Source organism: Gavialis gangeticus, unplaced genomic scaffold, assembly GCF_001723915.1.
Source record: "Gavialis gangeticus isolate Ggan-Ray unplaced genomic scaffold, GavGan_comp1, whole genome shotgun sequence".
Lineage (NCBI taxonomy): Eukaryota > Metazoa > Chordata > Crocodylia > Gavialidae > Gavialis > Gavialis gangeticus.
The window spans coordinates 18,370,662-18,386,412 of NW_017729015.1; the positions used below are offsets into that span (position 1 = coordinate 18,370,662).

At 50.3% G+C, this 15,751-nt stretch overlaps 2 protein-coding genes across 4 annotated transcripts in view; both read left to right on the top strand.

Annotated features, from left to right (window-relative positions):
- ARID1A (AT-rich interaction domain 1A) overlaps positions 1 to 12,314 on the top strand; it is a 113,222-nt gene extending 100,908 nt beyond the window's left edge. For both annotated transcript variants that reach the window (XM_019512481.1, XM_019512480.1), the window contains exons 13-20: positions 4,162 to 4,294; positions 4,663 to 4,835; positions 5,002 to 5,152; positions 5,260 to 5,406; positions 5,525 to 5,621; positions 7,027 to 7,900; positions 8,502 to 8,632; positions 9,356 to 12,314. In XM_019512481.1, the coding sequence (XP_019368026.1) occupies positions 4,162 to 4,294; positions 4,663 to 4,835; positions 5,002 to 5,152; positions 5,260 to 5,406; positions 5,525 to 5,621; positions 7,027 to 7,900; positions 8,502 to 8,632; positions 9,356 to 11,080 (3,431 nt within the window). In that variant the 3' untranslated portion in view covers positions 11,081 to 12,314. The remainder of the gene's footprint in view (positions 1 to 4,161; positions 4,295 to 4,662; positions 4,836 to 5,001; positions 5,153 to 5,259; positions 5,407 to 5,524; positions 5,622 to 7,026; positions 7,901 to 8,501; positions 8,633 to 9,355) is intronic.
- Positions 12,315 to 15,623: 3,309 nt separating this feature from the next.
- Positions 15,624 to 15,751, top strand: part of PIGV (phosphatidylinositol glycan anchor biosynthesis class V) — a 7,680-nt gene continuing 7,552 nt past the window's right edge. Inside the window, exon 1 of one of the 2 annotated variants that reach the window (XM_019512482.1) lies at positions 15,624 to 15,714. The gene's annotated coding sequence lies outside the window, so the exon portion shown is untranslated. The remainder of the gene's footprint in view (positions 15,715 to 15,751) is intronic. The other variant, XM_019512483.1, reaches the window with a different exon arrangement.

Consider the following 15,751-nt stretch of genomic DNA (forward strand, 5'->3'; position numbering starts at 1 on the left):
CCTTTTTTTTTTTTTTTTTTTTTCTCCCCACCTCTGGCCAATATTCACACAATGACTTGCCTGTACTGGATAGGAATGAACTAGTGTCTGATGTCATACATCTGCTTTGCCTGGATACCATCATGTCTGCCCCTGTGTTGCTTCTGATGACTGTAGACAGTTTCAGGAGTTGCTGGTTTGGATTATCGCCTGTCTAAGAAACTTTCAGCTTTTTTCGTTTATAATATATTTGATGGGAAATCCTTCCCCATTGACTAAGGCTTGGCAGTTTCCAACACCTACATTTCTGAGGTTCTGCAATGGGACAGCACCTTTTTCTACTCTTCGCTCCCAAGTCTTTGGCTTTTTCCCCATCAGTAAGAAGTTTGAAGAGCTCCAGGAATGATTATTTCTTCCCCTTCTGACAATATACCCCAAGCCCATGGAGCAGAAGTAACAGGGTTTGGTTCTCAGTGGGTATTTTGGTTGCGGGGGGGGGAAGTGAACAGAAAATGCAAGAACAGATTCGTTCCTCCTTGACTTGGAGCTAGGATCTGCTATAGATTAAATTGATCGAGGCCATAGTTTTTAGTTTAATTTGTCCATTCTGGGACAGACAATCTTGGTGTCTTTGATCTCCAAATTATCTTCTGTGCTCACAAGACCTTGTAATCTAGAAAAGCAGTCTTGTATCCCAAGCCAGTCTCTGTACTGAACTGAATTAATTCTGATCTCTCAAAATTAGCAAATGTGCAGGATTTGGATAGTTGTTGGAGTAATGTTGTAGCCACGGTGGTCCAGCAAATGTGAGGGGCAAGGATTTTTGTGGCTGATACCTTTTATGGGACCAAATGTTTGGTTGGGTATCTCTTGGAAATCCAGGAAACAAGTCATGTTGAAATTCCACCCTAGATGTGGGAAAGCCTTTGCTTGAGTTAAGAGGATAGACTCTGCTTCTCTTCTGATCTGCTTTTATGCAATCTTTTGCAAACTGATCGAAACTGAAGTCTGCTTTGGTAGGTCCTTGATCAAAGCGCACTTCTTGTGTCCCACTGGCAGATCTTACAGTATTTATCCGTTCCTCAAGTCATAAAAATTCCTTTAAGGACTACATTGTTCTTTCCACTGGTCAAGAAAGCTGTCCTGACGTGGGATTTAACTTCACTGCACTCTTCAAGATTTGTCATGATTTGTCACTTTAAATTTGGCCTCAAGTAGCAATTGAGTTCTCCTTAAGCTCGACCACTAATTTCTCCACAGCTTGCTTTCTGAGACCTTCCTATTAGCTGAGAGATGAAGCTGTATAAGGGAGATGTTAAGTGTGTTTGGAGTTTGTTTGGATAGGGCTAAGGCATTTAGAAAGCCACTTAAAGCTTCTTGTAGCATTTGGAGATCTGTGGAGCAGGGATGCCATTTCCACTTGGTGCCCGTCCAAGTCTATCAGCGTGCCTACATTTTTACTATGTTTGAGCTCATGTGATGTTACATGCAAGTTTGAAGACTCTTTTCTAAGGGCGTGGGAACACCGATGCCTTGCATCAGTGGTGGAAATCTGCAGAACTGCTCCCTTGGCTTCCCTTTGTACGTTCATGCAGCGCTGCTCTTTTGACTTGTAGAGCTGAGGTGTGATGTAGAAGGGCCATTCTGCAGTCCACGTGTGAACTCCTTGTTTGGTCTTCACTGGGGTTTGTCTGTGGGAACATGCAGAGGCAGTAGCTGTGGTCTTTTCAGACATGCCTCCTACATTCGTTCTCCTTCCCTCTTCATCAAAGTTTTCTCAAGGACTCTTGGACTGGCCAGAAGGAGCGGTGGAGGTTTGGGACCACATGGTTGCCCCTCAGACTTGGCCTCAGTCCCTCCACAGGAGCAGTCATGCCCCAGCAAGCGCTGCTGTTCTAGCAGGCTCCTCGAAGCTCACCTCGGCGAGTGCCCCACGCATGGACACATGCAGAGAGCCCCATTTCCTGGGAAGCAACCTTGCTTCTTAGCAGCTGCGTAGAGGTTGGTAGGACACTTGGCACTGGGGAAGCATGAGCACTGAGAGAATTTGTTGAGTGACAGCAATGTCTGACGGATGCCGGGAGCCTGCTGAAGGCATCTAGTGCTGTGCAGATGCTTCTCCTCTCTTGTGGACAAGGAAATGGTGACTTGACTTTTTTCCCCCTTTCCCTGTTCAGAAGGTTGATCTGCCATCCAGTTCTTCCGCTTGTCCACCACTGAATCAACGACAGCCATGCCTAGTAGATATTAGGAAAAACATTCTCGCTAGGAGGATAGTGAAGCACTGGAACAGGTTATCCAGAGAGGTGGTGGACTCTCCATCCTTGGAGGTTTTGAAGACCCAGCTAGACAAAGCCTTGGCTGGGATGAGATGGTTGGGATGGTCCTGCTCTGAGCAGAGGTTGGACTAGGTGTCCCTTCCAGCTTTAATTTTCTATGATTCTATTAGCTAAATATGTCTAACAGTAAGGATCGTTTGACCCTCGCACATCAGGATACAGATTTCACATCCCATGAAGCAGTTGACCTCTGTGGGCACTTAGGTGTTGCTTCAGGGTCTTCACCAACTTAGAAAGTAAATGGAGGCAAGTCTTATTTCAGCCCTGCTTGGTTGTGAAAAGAGAGAAGAATTCATGCATTGGAATAGGTTGTTCAGATGAAAACCGGTGGAAGTCTAAGCGATGACTTTTCTAGCTGTGGCATCTGTGGAGGCTTTGCCAGTAGTGACACTGTGTAAGGCAGGGGTGGCCAACCTGCGGCCATTTGGAATCTGGTCACCGTGTGCTCGTGCAAAGATTCAACTTCTGGAGAGCCGCGCATGGCTCCAGAGCCGCAGGTTGGCCACGCCGGCGTAGGGCAATGAGGGTGTCTAATGCAGGTTTCCAATGCAGGATGGCTCCAGGCCATCGTGTACATAAAACTGAGCATGCAGAAAGCCTCTCCTGAGGTGTAAGAGGCTGCTCACCACTTCCTGGGCAGGTCAGCCGCGGGTTGTCTCCAGCCTTCTTGGGTTCCTGCATGCAAATGAATGGCTGCCTGTCTCCTGGGCGGCCCAGTACCCAGCACGGCACTGGCGCGTCTCCAGCTGTTTGTAAATCCGAGTGGAGGGGGGCCAGGACAACGAATGGCAGTGACACGGGGAATGTCTTGCCTCTTCCTGTTGATGTCAGTGCATCTGTAATGCGGTGGAAGCTAGCACTGAGTTCCCAGGGGAACAGAACGGAGCCGAGCTGAAATGGTAATGAATAGGGAAGGACAGCGTGGGGGAGGAGTTCTGAATGAAATTCCCTGCTGAGCTCTGCCCTTCCTTCTGGAGATGTCCCCAGACGGGGAGGAAGGGAGAGACGGACAGGGTGCCAGGAAGGTGGGGTGTAAACAAACATGACCCGCCTCTGACCTCAGAGGATTTTAATGAATAGCTGAAATGAGTCATCAACCCGGCGAGGCTGAAGCAGAGGGCTATCGGGTGCCGGGAATGGTAGCTAATGGAAACGTTAATTAAGAGTTCAGCGCCTGCCAGTTGCGAGGCGTGTAGGGACCTGAGAGGTGACACCGTTGCAGCAGTTCCACCGGAGGAGTGGAACTCCTCGAGCTGGCACCACGCTTGCGGGCACGTGGTGGCATAGGGGTTTCAGCGAGGGTTTGCCACCACCTCTTTGCCCCTACGAGGTGGTGTAGGGGTTTCAGCGAGGGTTTGCCACCCCGAATTCATCTGTACTTGTGTGAGAGCCAAACGAGAGAGCTCCTGCATAATAAAACAACTCTTCAGCTGGATGCAGGGGGGTTTTTCTCTCTTGCCAGAGTTGGCAAGTGGCACGGTGAACTTGCCTGGGGTAGAGGACAAGAAGGTGCAGGGCTTCTGTCTACTAGGGATGACTGGGGCTGATGGAGCGATGTTGTCTCTGCAGCACCTTCCTGAGATAAACACCATCCCCCCATCGTGCACCAGCTCTCAAGGTTAAGAGCGGGGAGGGATGGAGACGCAAAGTTGTAAGGATTCTTGTTGCTTCACATACCATGCACGGGAGTCTGCACCCTGGTACGCTGTGCTCATCCTGTCTGCCTGCCTTGCTCACTTTTCAATCCTGGATCTACCTTGCCTTCAGGTGTTTTCTTCTGGGAAGTTTTGGGCAGTCTCTTCTGCCTGGCAGACCCACTCATGCAACTGCTCTTTCCTTCCAGCGGGTTCAGGCTCTATGCAGGGTCCCCAGACACCTCAGTCCACCAGCAGCTCTATGGCAGAAGGAGGAGACTTGAAACCCCCGACTCCAGCATCAACACCACACAGTCAGATGCCCCCTTTGTCAGGCATCAGGTATCACAGTGCTGCAAGTGGGAGGGCGTGCAGTGCTCGCCAGGCCTAGGGAGGCTTTTGCCAGTGTCACTGGCTTGTGGGCTGAAGCGAGCGTTTGGGTTAGTTTTGGTTTGCAGTAACTCACGGCAGAGCTGTAGAATTTGCATCCGGGTAACCACAGCTCTTCTCTCTCAGGATTTAGGCTGAGGAGAGGGTTATGGAAGGGGGTGGGCATCATTCTTTGAAATGAGAAGAGGATTTTTTTCCTCTTGGTGGGCTCCGTGGAAGGAATCGTGAGATCCTTCCTTCTTTGTGGGGAAGCGAAGCTTCAGTGGTGAGGCAGAGAGTGGTCGGGGGCTTTCTCACCATGTGTTTTTGCATTACACCAGGAGCAACTCAGTTGGCCTTCAGGATGCCTTTGCAGATGGCAGTGATCCCACGTTCCAGAAGCGGAACTCCATGACTCCAAATCCAGGGTACCAGCCCAGCATGAATACCTCTGACATGATGGGTCGCATGTCCTACGAGCCAAATAAGGATCCTTATAGCAGTATGAGGAAAGGTGAGGAGGTTCTGGCTTGCCTTCACTTACTGTTCAGGGGCATTGACCCCATTGGATGCCCTAAATGTGCCTTGGGAATATACACCTGTGCTCCCAAGGTCTCTTGTCCTCCACCAAACACATCTTTCTGTGCTGATCATCATTTTTTTTCCCCCCCTTCTTTCAGCTCCTGGAAGTGATCCCTTCCTGTCCTCAGGGCAGGGCCCCAACAGTGCTATGGGTGACCCTTATAATCGTGCTGCAGGTCCAGGAATGGGTAACATGGTCATGGGGCAACGGCAACACTATCCCTATGGAGGGCCTTACGAGCGAGTGAGGTGAGTGCGTGCACCTGCCCATTGCTGGATTCTGTGCGGTGCGGTGACTGCCCCGGTTGCTTCTTCCCAGCAGGGGAACAGAGCAACATACTTCTGTGTTTATGCAGGACGGAGGCTGGAATGGGACCTGAGGGCAGCTTGGGCACCGGCACTCCGCAGCCCAACATCTTGCCTTCCACCCCTGACTCGGGGATGTACTCTCCCAGCCGCTATCCACAGCAGCAGCAGCAGCAGCAGCAGCAACAGCAGCAGAGGTAGGTGCACAAAATGGCTTCTGGCAGTTCAGTAGAAAACCTCCTGCCAGAGAGAGGGCGTTATTGCTCCACTTGCGCCTCCCAGAAGTCATGTGCTGTTCTCGGTCTCTCTCTGCAGACATGATTCCTATGGCAATCAGTTTTCCACTCAAGGCACATCTTCTGGCAGCCCCTTCCCTAGCCAGCAAACCACCATGTATCAGCAGCAACAGCAGGTGAGTTCTCCCCGAGTCTCCACTTTGGCCGACTGACAAAGATATGGGCGATTTCTTGTCTCTTCTGCTTTGTGCAAATGAGAATGCCCGCCACGATAGCTGTCTGGAGCACTGGATCCTGTTTAGTGTCTCAGTTACATGCTAGTGTAACCTTCCCATAGTCCTGGTAGTTTGCAAGTTGTTAAGTGTGTTTTATTTGTGCGGTGCTGGGTTATGGGCATTCTGGATCGTGTAGAGAGTACAACAAGGGGTCCTGCTAGCAGGCGTTCTGTGAAGTGAGGGCTCTGCAGATACCAAGAGCCCAGGCAGCTTCATTTGGTGGTTCCTTCTCTTTTCCTAAGCTTATCTGAACCCCATGGAGTTTCTGTAGCATTTTAGTTCACGGGCTGGGTGAGCTTGTTCTCTGGTAGCTTTGTGGTGATCCCTTCGCAGTTCTGAGCAGCTGCCTCTGGGTGGGATCCTTCTATGCAAGTCAGAATTTCTTTGGATATTCTCATTTGCTGAGCTGAACACCAGAGATGTTGGAGTTCCCTCCAGTCCCTTATTCCCACAAGACTTCTGCTGCTTGGCTTTCTCAAGGAAAAGTTTACTGTAGCCCCTATTAAGATTATGAAGAGGAGGCTCTTAGTTTGCTCTTCATAGCCATGTTTCTGTCTCTTTTGTTCCCTCACTGATTTTTGGGTTGTGTCCTGTTTGGCTTGTGAGCCTCAGTAGAAGGCAGTTGCAGAGCTCTGCTAAGGATAATTGCAACCGTGCTGCAACCAGAGCCAAAGGCCCTGAGCCAAGGGCTCCCGCTCCGCTGGTACTTCACTGCTTGCTAGGTCTTTCATGTGAAGCAGGTTGAGGAAAGTAGGACTCCTAGGTAGAAACGGGGCTGGGACACGAGGGGTCTGGGATTTAGTCTTGGCTCTGATTTTCTTCATACAGGCTTAAAAACAGGGCGGGGATCGTGCTTGCTTTTGTGAGATGACTTGGGATCTGTGACAAAAGGGACAGCTAGAAATTGCAAGGCAATTTTTGAGGCTTCAGCGGAAGTTTTACCCTACTTCTCATCTGTTCGGTGGGAAAGTATAAGTTTGGATGTTCGGAAAGGAACTTGAATCCACATAGAGATTGTTGTGTGGCAAACTTGTACCAAGAATGAGGCTCTTTCACTGGCCCATAGCTTGCCCTGAAAGCATCTTGACATCATCTAGGAAAGCTCAGGCTGCTGGAAGGGAACTGCTGTGGCTTGTAGGTTGTGGTCTCTTCCGAGCTAACATAGGAGGGTTGGTCTCGCCTCGTCCCAGCATGAGCTGGACCGTAGCATTTGTGTGATTAGACAACGCAGAGCTGCTTGTTCTGCCACCTGGTTCTTGTTTCTTGTAAATAATGATGTAAACCCCTTCACGTATCTTCCTTGTAGAACTATAAGCGGCCGATGGATGGCACTTACGGTCCCCCTGCCAAGCGGCATGAAGGGGAGATGTACAACGTACCATACAGCGCTGGACAGGGGCAGGCACAGCAGCAGCTGCCTGCAGCACAGACCCAGCAACCGAGCCAGCAGCAAACTGCACAGCCTTCTCCGCAACAGGACATGTACAACCAGTATGGGAGCACATACCCTGCTACTGACCGCCGGCCCTCTGGAGGGCCCCAGAACCAGTTCCCATTCCAGTTCAGCAGAGAAAGGGTCTCGGCCCCCCCAGGCTCAAATGCTCAGCAGAACATGCCTCCTCAGATGATGGGTGGTCCCATCCAGTCTACTCCAGAGGGGCCACAGCAGGGCACCATGTGGCAAGGGCGCAATGAAATAGGGTACAGCTATCCAAATCGGCAGAGCACTGGCTCTACGCCGCAGGGGCCTGCTTATCACGGAGTAAACCGAACAGATGAAATCCTACATTCAGATCAGAGGGTCAATCACGAGGGCCCGTGGCCTTCCCATGGCAACCGTCAACCTCCTTATGGGCCCGCTGCCCCTGTGCCCCCAATGACGAGACCCCCACAGTCTAACTACCAGACCCCTCCTAGCATGCAGAATCACATTCCTCAGGTATCCAGCCCAGCACCTCTGCCCAGACCTCTGGAGAACCGCACCTCACCCAGTAAATCTCCGTTCCTGCACTCGGGGATGAAAATGCAGAAGGCAGGACCTCCTGTCCCTGCCTCTCACATAGCACCAGCAGCTGTGCAGCCTCCCATGATACGGAGGGACATCACCTTCCCACCCGGATCAGTGGAAGCTACACAACCTGTGCTGAAGCAAAGAAGACGGTTGACAGCAAAAGATATTGGTAAGAGTGAGCTCCTGCTGCACTGGGGTGGCATTTGGCCATGGGTATTGGTTAAAGGGACAGGCCTTGCTTTTGGTAGTAAGCTCTTGAAGCAGTGTATCGACAGTGAAGGACCTCACGTGGCTCCGAGTCCTATTTTTTCCAGCCGTTGGTTTTCAGTAACAATCGTGATTTCAATGCAGATGCAGCGCTAGCAATTGCTGGGACGTGCATTCTGTAAAAGCAGTGATTCTCGGCCTGAGTGCCTGGACATCCTTTCAAGGGTGCCACACAGTGTAAGCACTGAGAGGTGTGCAAATGTGATTTTTGCAAGATAAGCCCAGATATTTCAAACAGGAATCTGTAGCGTTAAAACCATTCTGACCCATTGTCTTTCTGAGTTATTGGCAACAGGAGAATCGCTCTTGGTTTTTCCGTAGTCAGAAATCAAATGAAAACTAAGAGCTGCCATTTTCCAAGGGGTTCCTCGAGTCTAACTAGGTTGAGAGCTGCTGCTGTAAATCCTCTCAAAGTGGGTTCTGCTGTACCTGGAATCAGAAAGCAGTACCGGGGACTCTTGTGTTAAACTCTAGAGGCTGGACGTCATATGTTTGTATTACAGGGACTCCTGAAGCGTGGAGGGTGATGATGTCTCTGAAGTCTGGGCTGCTGGCTGAAAGTACGTGGGCCTTAGATACCATAAACATCCTGCTGTATGATGACAACAGCATAATGACCTTCAACCTCAGCCAGGTGGGTGCAGATGCTCTGCTAGTGCTTCGAAGGTGAATAACACGCGTTGGGGTTTACCGTGGGCCCGGGAGCAGAGCAGAGCTCCTAGCCACGTGTGAAGCTGCCCAACACTTGCAGGAAAGTCACGTACCTGTTGTGCATGTTGGGCTGGGGCCCGGTACACTGCAGTCAGGTACACCATACACCCAGCTGCTTGTTTAGACGTGCAGCTCCCTCCTTTGCATTGCATGGGGTAGAGGTTCACATTTTCCTTGACTGTAAGGACACCCCACAAGAGGGATGGCGGCCTGTCGTCTTTGATACTGTACAGTGCCATTTGTCGCTTCCAGCTTCAGTGCTTTGCAGCCCAAGGGAATTCCTTACCTTTTCTAAGCTGCCTGTAGTTGGGTGTCTTGTGTGTCTCCTTCCTTTTTGCCCCACTACAATATTATCATTACCGTTTCACACCATTGCTTTGCTTTCCCATGTTTGAGAGAAGAAGGATGCTCCTGAGAAGGGGTGTTAGGGGTACCTGATTTGTTTGCTTTCTCGGAGAAAGGGAGGCCTCACTTTCTAGTGGTCAGAGTAACAAACTTGTAATGCACAGGTAGCGTAAAAAAGGAGCCAGCTGACTTTGCCATTGCTGCTTCAGCTTGTGACCCTCTTCTGCCCGACATCCCCTATCGCTCACATTGGCTTAACTTGGTCTCTGATTTCTTCCGTGGTTCTTTCTCTCTCTCTCAGCTGCCAGGGTTGCTAGAACTCCTGGTGGAATACTTCCGGCGTTGCCTGATTGAAATTTTTGGGATCCTGAAGGAGTATGAGGTGGGAGATCCAGGACAAAGAACACTATTGGATCCCGAAAGGTTCTGCAAGTCTTCAAGTCCCTCTCTTGACGAGGGGGAATATGAAGAGGAGCTGCAGAGCCCGAACTGTGAGGAGGAGGAGGAGGAGGAGGAGGAAGAGGAGGCTGCCTTTGCGAGCAAGGACAAAGCACCCCTGGAGAGCAGCGAGGAGAAGCTGGTCAGCAAGTTTGACAAGCTTCCAGTCAAGATTGTGCAGAAAAATGACCCCTTTGTGGTAGATTATTCCGACAAGCTGGGGCGCGTGCAGGAGTTTGAGAGCGGGTTGCTGCACTGGCGGATTGGCGGGGGCGACACCACGGAGCACATCCAGACCCACTTCGAGAGCAAAATGGAGCTACCTTGGATTCACAGACGAGCTTCCTGCAGCGCTGCCTCAAGAAAACGTCTAGCAGCCGAGAGCAATCCGGGCACTAGGGAGGGAGAGAACCCTCCATCTGATGGCCCCCCAGAGAAGAGGATAACGGCCACCATGGATGACATGCTTTCGGCCCGGCCAGGGTCCCTGCCGGAGGAAGAGGAAGAGGTCAAAAACTCGGAAGCAACAAAGGAAAGCAGCAAGTTCCCATTTGGTATCAGTCCAGCTCAGAGCCACAGAAACATAAAAATTCTGGAGGACGAACCTCACAGTAAGGATGAGACGCCCCTGTGCACCCTCCTGGATTGGCAGGACTCTCTTGCCAAACGCTGCATCTGTGTCTCAAATATCATCAGGAGTTTATCGTTTGTGCCGGGCAATGACTTTGAGATGTCTAAACACCCCGGTCTGCTGCTGATTTTAGGGAAACTGATTCTGCTGCATCACAAGCATCCAGAGCGCAAACAGGCACCGCTGACGTACGAGAAAGAAGAGGAGCAGGACCAAGGGGTGAGCTGCAACAAGGTGGAGTGGTGGTGGGACTGCTTGGAGATGCTACGTGAAAATACGTTGGTTACCCTGGCCAACATTTCTGGTCAGTTGGACCTCTCCCCTTACCCAGAAAGCATCTGTTTGCCTATCCTGGATGGACTCCTCCACTGGGCAGTTTGTCCGTCAGCAGAGGCCCAGGATCCCTTCCCAACCTTGGGGCCCAGTGCTGTCCTCTCCCCTCAGAGACTGGTTTTGGAAACACTCAGCAAACTCAGCATCCAGGACAACAATGTGGATTTGATTCTTGCGACTCCCCCCTTCAGTCGCTTGGAGAAGCTCTACAGCACCATGGTGCGTTTCCTCAGTGACAGAAAGAACCCGGTGTGTCGAGAGATGGCTGTGGTACTACTGGCCAACTTGGCACAGGGTGACAGCCTGGCAGCTCGAGCGATTGCTGTGCAGAAGGGCAGCATTGGCAACCTGTTGGGCTTCTTGGAGGACAGCCTGGCAGCCACTCAGTTCCAGCAGAGTCAGGCCAGCTTGATGCACATGCAAAACCCACCCTTTGAGTCGACGAGTGTGGACATGATGCGTCGGGCAGCCCGAGCGCTGCTTGCCCTGGCCAAAGTGGACGAGAACCACTCTGAGTTCACGTTATATGAATCGCGGCTGTTGGACATCTCCGTGTCGCCTTTGATGAACTCCTTGGTTTCACAAGTTATTTGTGACGTACTGTTTTTAATTGGCCAGTCATGACAGCTGTGGGATGCCTCTACCCCTGGTGTGCGTGTGCGTGAGTGGAGAACTTAGAAACTGACTGTTGCCCTTTATTTATGCAAAACCACCTCAGAATCCACTGTCTGCCCTGCGCTGTCCTGCTTCTCCCTCGGGGAAAGATGTCCCCCTTCCCTTCTCCCCTTCCCCTGCCCTTCAAATTTGTCCTGAACCCCCGGTTCCAGGAGACAGTTCTGCCTACATAGAAGACTTTTTTTTATTTTAACCAAAGTTACTGTCGTTTACAGTGAGTTTGGGGAAAACGACTTGCCGTGTTACCGCATCGACAGGCACCACTTTCATAACTGTTTTTAAATGGTAAACTCTGAAGGACAAAAGTGACTGCTGAACTCTGTGTGGTTTATCGTTGTACATTCACAATCTTGCAGGAATCAAGAAGTTACCAGTTGTGAACAGACCTTGTCCAATGGAGGCCTGTGCAGTAGAGTGTAGAACTTCATGTACTGTACACCTTAAACTGTAAACATACTGTAATAATGTCTCACATTGAAAAGAAAAAAAAAACGCTGGATCAGCAGCAAGCTGTAGTTTTTAAAAATGTTTTTAGTTAATGTTGAGGAGAAAAAAAGGCTTTTCCCCCAAAGTATCATGTGTGAACCTACAACACCCTGACCTCTTTCTCTCTTCCTCCTTGATTGTATGAATAACCCTGAGATCACCTCTTAGAACTGGTTTTAACCTTTAGCTGCAGCCTGAATGCTGCCACGTGTGTATATATATATGACGTTGTACATTGCACATACCCTCAGATCCCTTGCAGTTTTGTCCCTGTCCTCCCCTCCCCTTTATAGTATGACGAGTTAACGAGTTGATGACCTGCAAAAGCGAGACACAATTATTTAATCTCTTGCCAGACATCTCTCCCTGGAGGATGCTGTACAGGTCTCTGTGTATAAAGTCATTGCTGTCTCAGCAGCCAATCAACTTATAGTTTATTTTTTCCTGTTTTTGTTTTCTTTCTAATCGAGGTGTGAAAAAGTTCTAGGTTCAGTTGAAGTTCCTGATGAAGAAACACAATTGAGATTTTTCAGTGATGAATTCTGCATATTTGTATTTCAGACGATGTAGCTAAAAACTTGATGTAAATTCCTCCCTTTTTTCCTTTTTTGGCTTAATGAATATCATTTATTCAGTATGAAATCTTTATACTATATGTTCCACGTGTTAAGAATAAATGTACATTAAATCTTGGTAAGATGTTTGTGAGGATTTTTATTTATTTTTTTTATTTTTAGTAGAGAAATGTGAAAGCAACTCCAGTCCCATCGAGGCTAGGATTTCACCTTCTAGACCAGCTCTTTTTGCCCCCTGGGCAGTAGAGAGAGCTCTAGAGCCCTGTTCCTTGGCAGCGTGTGATTTGATTGTGTGTGTGGGGGGGGGAACACAAAATCGTCTCCATTAACTGTAAGGCTATGATTTTCCCCTTCTGTCGCACTGGCCCCTGGGTTAGTGGCGATAAATCCTGAAGACAGGGACAATGACGTCCACAGGGGGACTGGAGAGCTCAAGAAAAAGACACTGTTGGGTGAAGAAAGCAAAGGCTAGGAGGAGAGGCAGTTGCCTTTCAGTATCTGCAGATGGGAAATTTCAATTAAAAAAAAAAAAAATCCCCATGCATGTGTCTGGTTTTCTTGGAACTGCGCTGTGTAGACTGACTTCCCTTAAGGGGAGGGGTTTTCCAGTCTTCTCAAACATCCTCCAAGCCAGCAGCCAACAGTCGGTATCCAGCACAGTAACCTTTGGGGTGGGCGTGAAAATCTGCCCGTTAATAGGTTGGTTGGGAAATGGGTGAGTTTTACTTTCGTTCGCTATGACGCTGGTGCCAATGATCTTGGCATTGTAGTGGAAACGGTTCAGAACAGTAATGTGTACTGAGTTTTAAGGAAAACGGACAAATGACATTATGTAATGCTGCTTCTGTCCAAGAAATCAAATCCTCTCTTAGGCCTGGTCCAGTCCTCCCCCTTGAGACCCAGTTCCATTTTAAACCCTCTGCCCTGCAGTGGCATTTTTGTTTTCAGTTTAAATTTCTGGAAGTCCTCGCACCACAGTGGTTATGTTTATTGGTGATGAACAGATGCTACAAAACCCCAAAGTGTTTATAATTCCAGTTCTTGCTTGGCTGGTAGGAGAGGGGAATCCCTCCAAACCAATTCCTTGGGAGACCGTAGTAGCAACAGAGTGACCTCGTAGTAAAGAAATCTCGCCTTGGACCTGCTTTGCTGTTTGAGAGAGGCAAGCTGTGCAGAACTGGACCAAATTCTCTCAATCAAGTTGGATGTATTTTTAGCCTGGTGTGCTGATTGCTAGTGGTCACCAAGGCATTAAGCACACATTCCTGCCCCCAAAGTTATCTTTTGTACGTATAAAGATGAGTGTGGCTTAATTCAGGGACCCTTAGTTAATGTCACGTGTCCTAGTAGCTTTGCTTTTAATTCAAACTGAGAATCCTGCATCTGGTTCCAGCAGGTTGCGGCAAACTTGGGAACTCTGAATTGACTCCTGAAATGATTTTTTTTTCTTTGTTTTTGAATGGAAAGACCCTCAGCAGCACGATCACCATGATAGTTTCCAGCAGCATTTGTCCAAGAACTTGTCTTCAGGCAGGCTGTCTCTGTTCATGTTTCTGTGGCTGTACGTGTTTCACAGCTCACGGTACCTAAGGAGAGGTAGAGAAGAGTTAACAAGCGGTAATAAGCACCCACTCAGGCACCTGAGTGGGGGAGTCCCCTAGCATCGTGTCCCTAACAAGGTGAGTTTAGCCGTGTGATCTTGTGAAAACAGTGCAAGTGAGCACAGATGAGAAATAGGTAAAAATACAAGAACGAAAGGTGCCCAATTTGTAATTGGGAGCTATTTAAAGAACCACTCTCCCGACTTTTTACAAAACCTACTTCAACACCGGACTGCCAGGCACAGAATGTAAAAACGACTGGAGTTTCACCAGCTTCCAAATCTATGCAGATATTCCTTGAAGCCAACCTCCTTTCTTGACCCAGGGAGCTGTGCAGATTCTTGCAAGCAGCATAGCACATTTGCTTCTCCCATCTCCCTCACTGGCAGATTGTAAGCAGCTTTGTGAAACCTCCGCTGAGGATGCAACTGCCAATGCCTATCATCTTGTCCTTGCAAGAAATCTTAAGTATCATTAAGGAAATAATGCTGGAACATTTTGAAATACACATTTATAGGATTTCCTTGGAGAAAGAAACCTCTCGATCTCTGCAAGATTTTGCTCATTTTTTTTTTTTTAACTCAAAAATAAAACCTGTAAAGTGCATTCCTAACAAGCTGTAGTGTGCTTTTTGAGGCACTTTCAATGTTGTGGTTAAGCACAATGAGATCTCGTTTAGGAAGAAAGCCGAACTTGATAGGATCTTGCCTACACAGCAGTCATCTGTGCTATGTGGAGGCTTCCACCGTCCTTTCCCAGTAAGTAAAGTTCATAATGGCGGAAGGCTCAAGTGTGTTACTCAGTGGTGTGTTGTGGCTAATATCACATCATGAGCAAATCCCATTTCCGTGTGTGCTGTGGGTTATTAGTATCAGCGTTCCTGAGCTGCTGTGGAGCACGTCCCCCTGTGGGTCCAGGAGCCCCATACCGAGAAGGTAAGCGCTGCTGTGCTCGTTTTACAGACTGAGAAACTGAGGCACAGGTCTGGCTGGGGTCACTCGGCAAGCGGGCGGCTGTGCTGGGAGCGGAGCCTAAGTCTGCTGCGTTTCGCAAGGTGTGTGTCCGGTGCTCTCTTGGACGGCGCGGGGCCGTGAGTGGAGGACTTGACCTTGGGGCTGAGGGCGATTCACCCCCACGAGCCCGCATCGGGGGCGCCTGCTGAGAGTAGCGGCAGCGCGAGTGTGGTGACGGACTCGGGCTGGTTCGAACTCATGTTGATGGACTTGTTTGAACTCTTGCCACCGTCTGTGTTTTGCCAGGCCTTGCGCGTCCTCGAGGCAGGAGGATGCGAATTCAACGGGGCCTGGGGCGACAGCACCCACGTCTCGGGAGTCTTCGCTAACGTGCCGTTGGCACAAGGCAAGGAACCCCGGCGTTCCTGCATCAGTCGGTTGTGTCTCTTGGGTGGCTTCATAACGCGTGTCCCTGAGCGTTGGGGTGGCGCTCAGCGTGGTGCGGTGAGAGGCCTCGGTGGGAGCGTTGGCAGCTGCGGGGCTTGGTGGGAGGAGATGTGCTGAAACGTGGGGCCAGGCCCTGGGCGGGGGTCAGAGGTCAGCGCTGCAGTGGCTCCATCACGGCCCCGCCCGTGACCCTCGTGTTTCACGGCGGAGGTGGAGCGGGACGCTTCCTGCACCGGGCCTGGCAGGCCTCCCCCCGCCCCCACGTGGAAGCCACTAGGCGCCGCACCCGCCCTTCAGCCCTGAACAAAGATGGCGCCCGCCGGGTGACGCACGAGGGCGGCCTCAGCCAGCGCCAGTACGCTTGCGCAAAAGCGCCGCGCGGCACAGCCGGAAGCGCTCCCTTTCTTCTTCTGTCTTGCAGCTGCCGCTGCCGGAAGTGCTCGCTGGAAGGCGGAAGTGACGGGGGCGCCTGGGTGGCCACGGGAAGGAGTCGGAGCCGCAGTCCCGTGCCGAGCACTCAGGTGGGGGAGGGGAGGGGAGGGGCTCCATCAGGCCCCG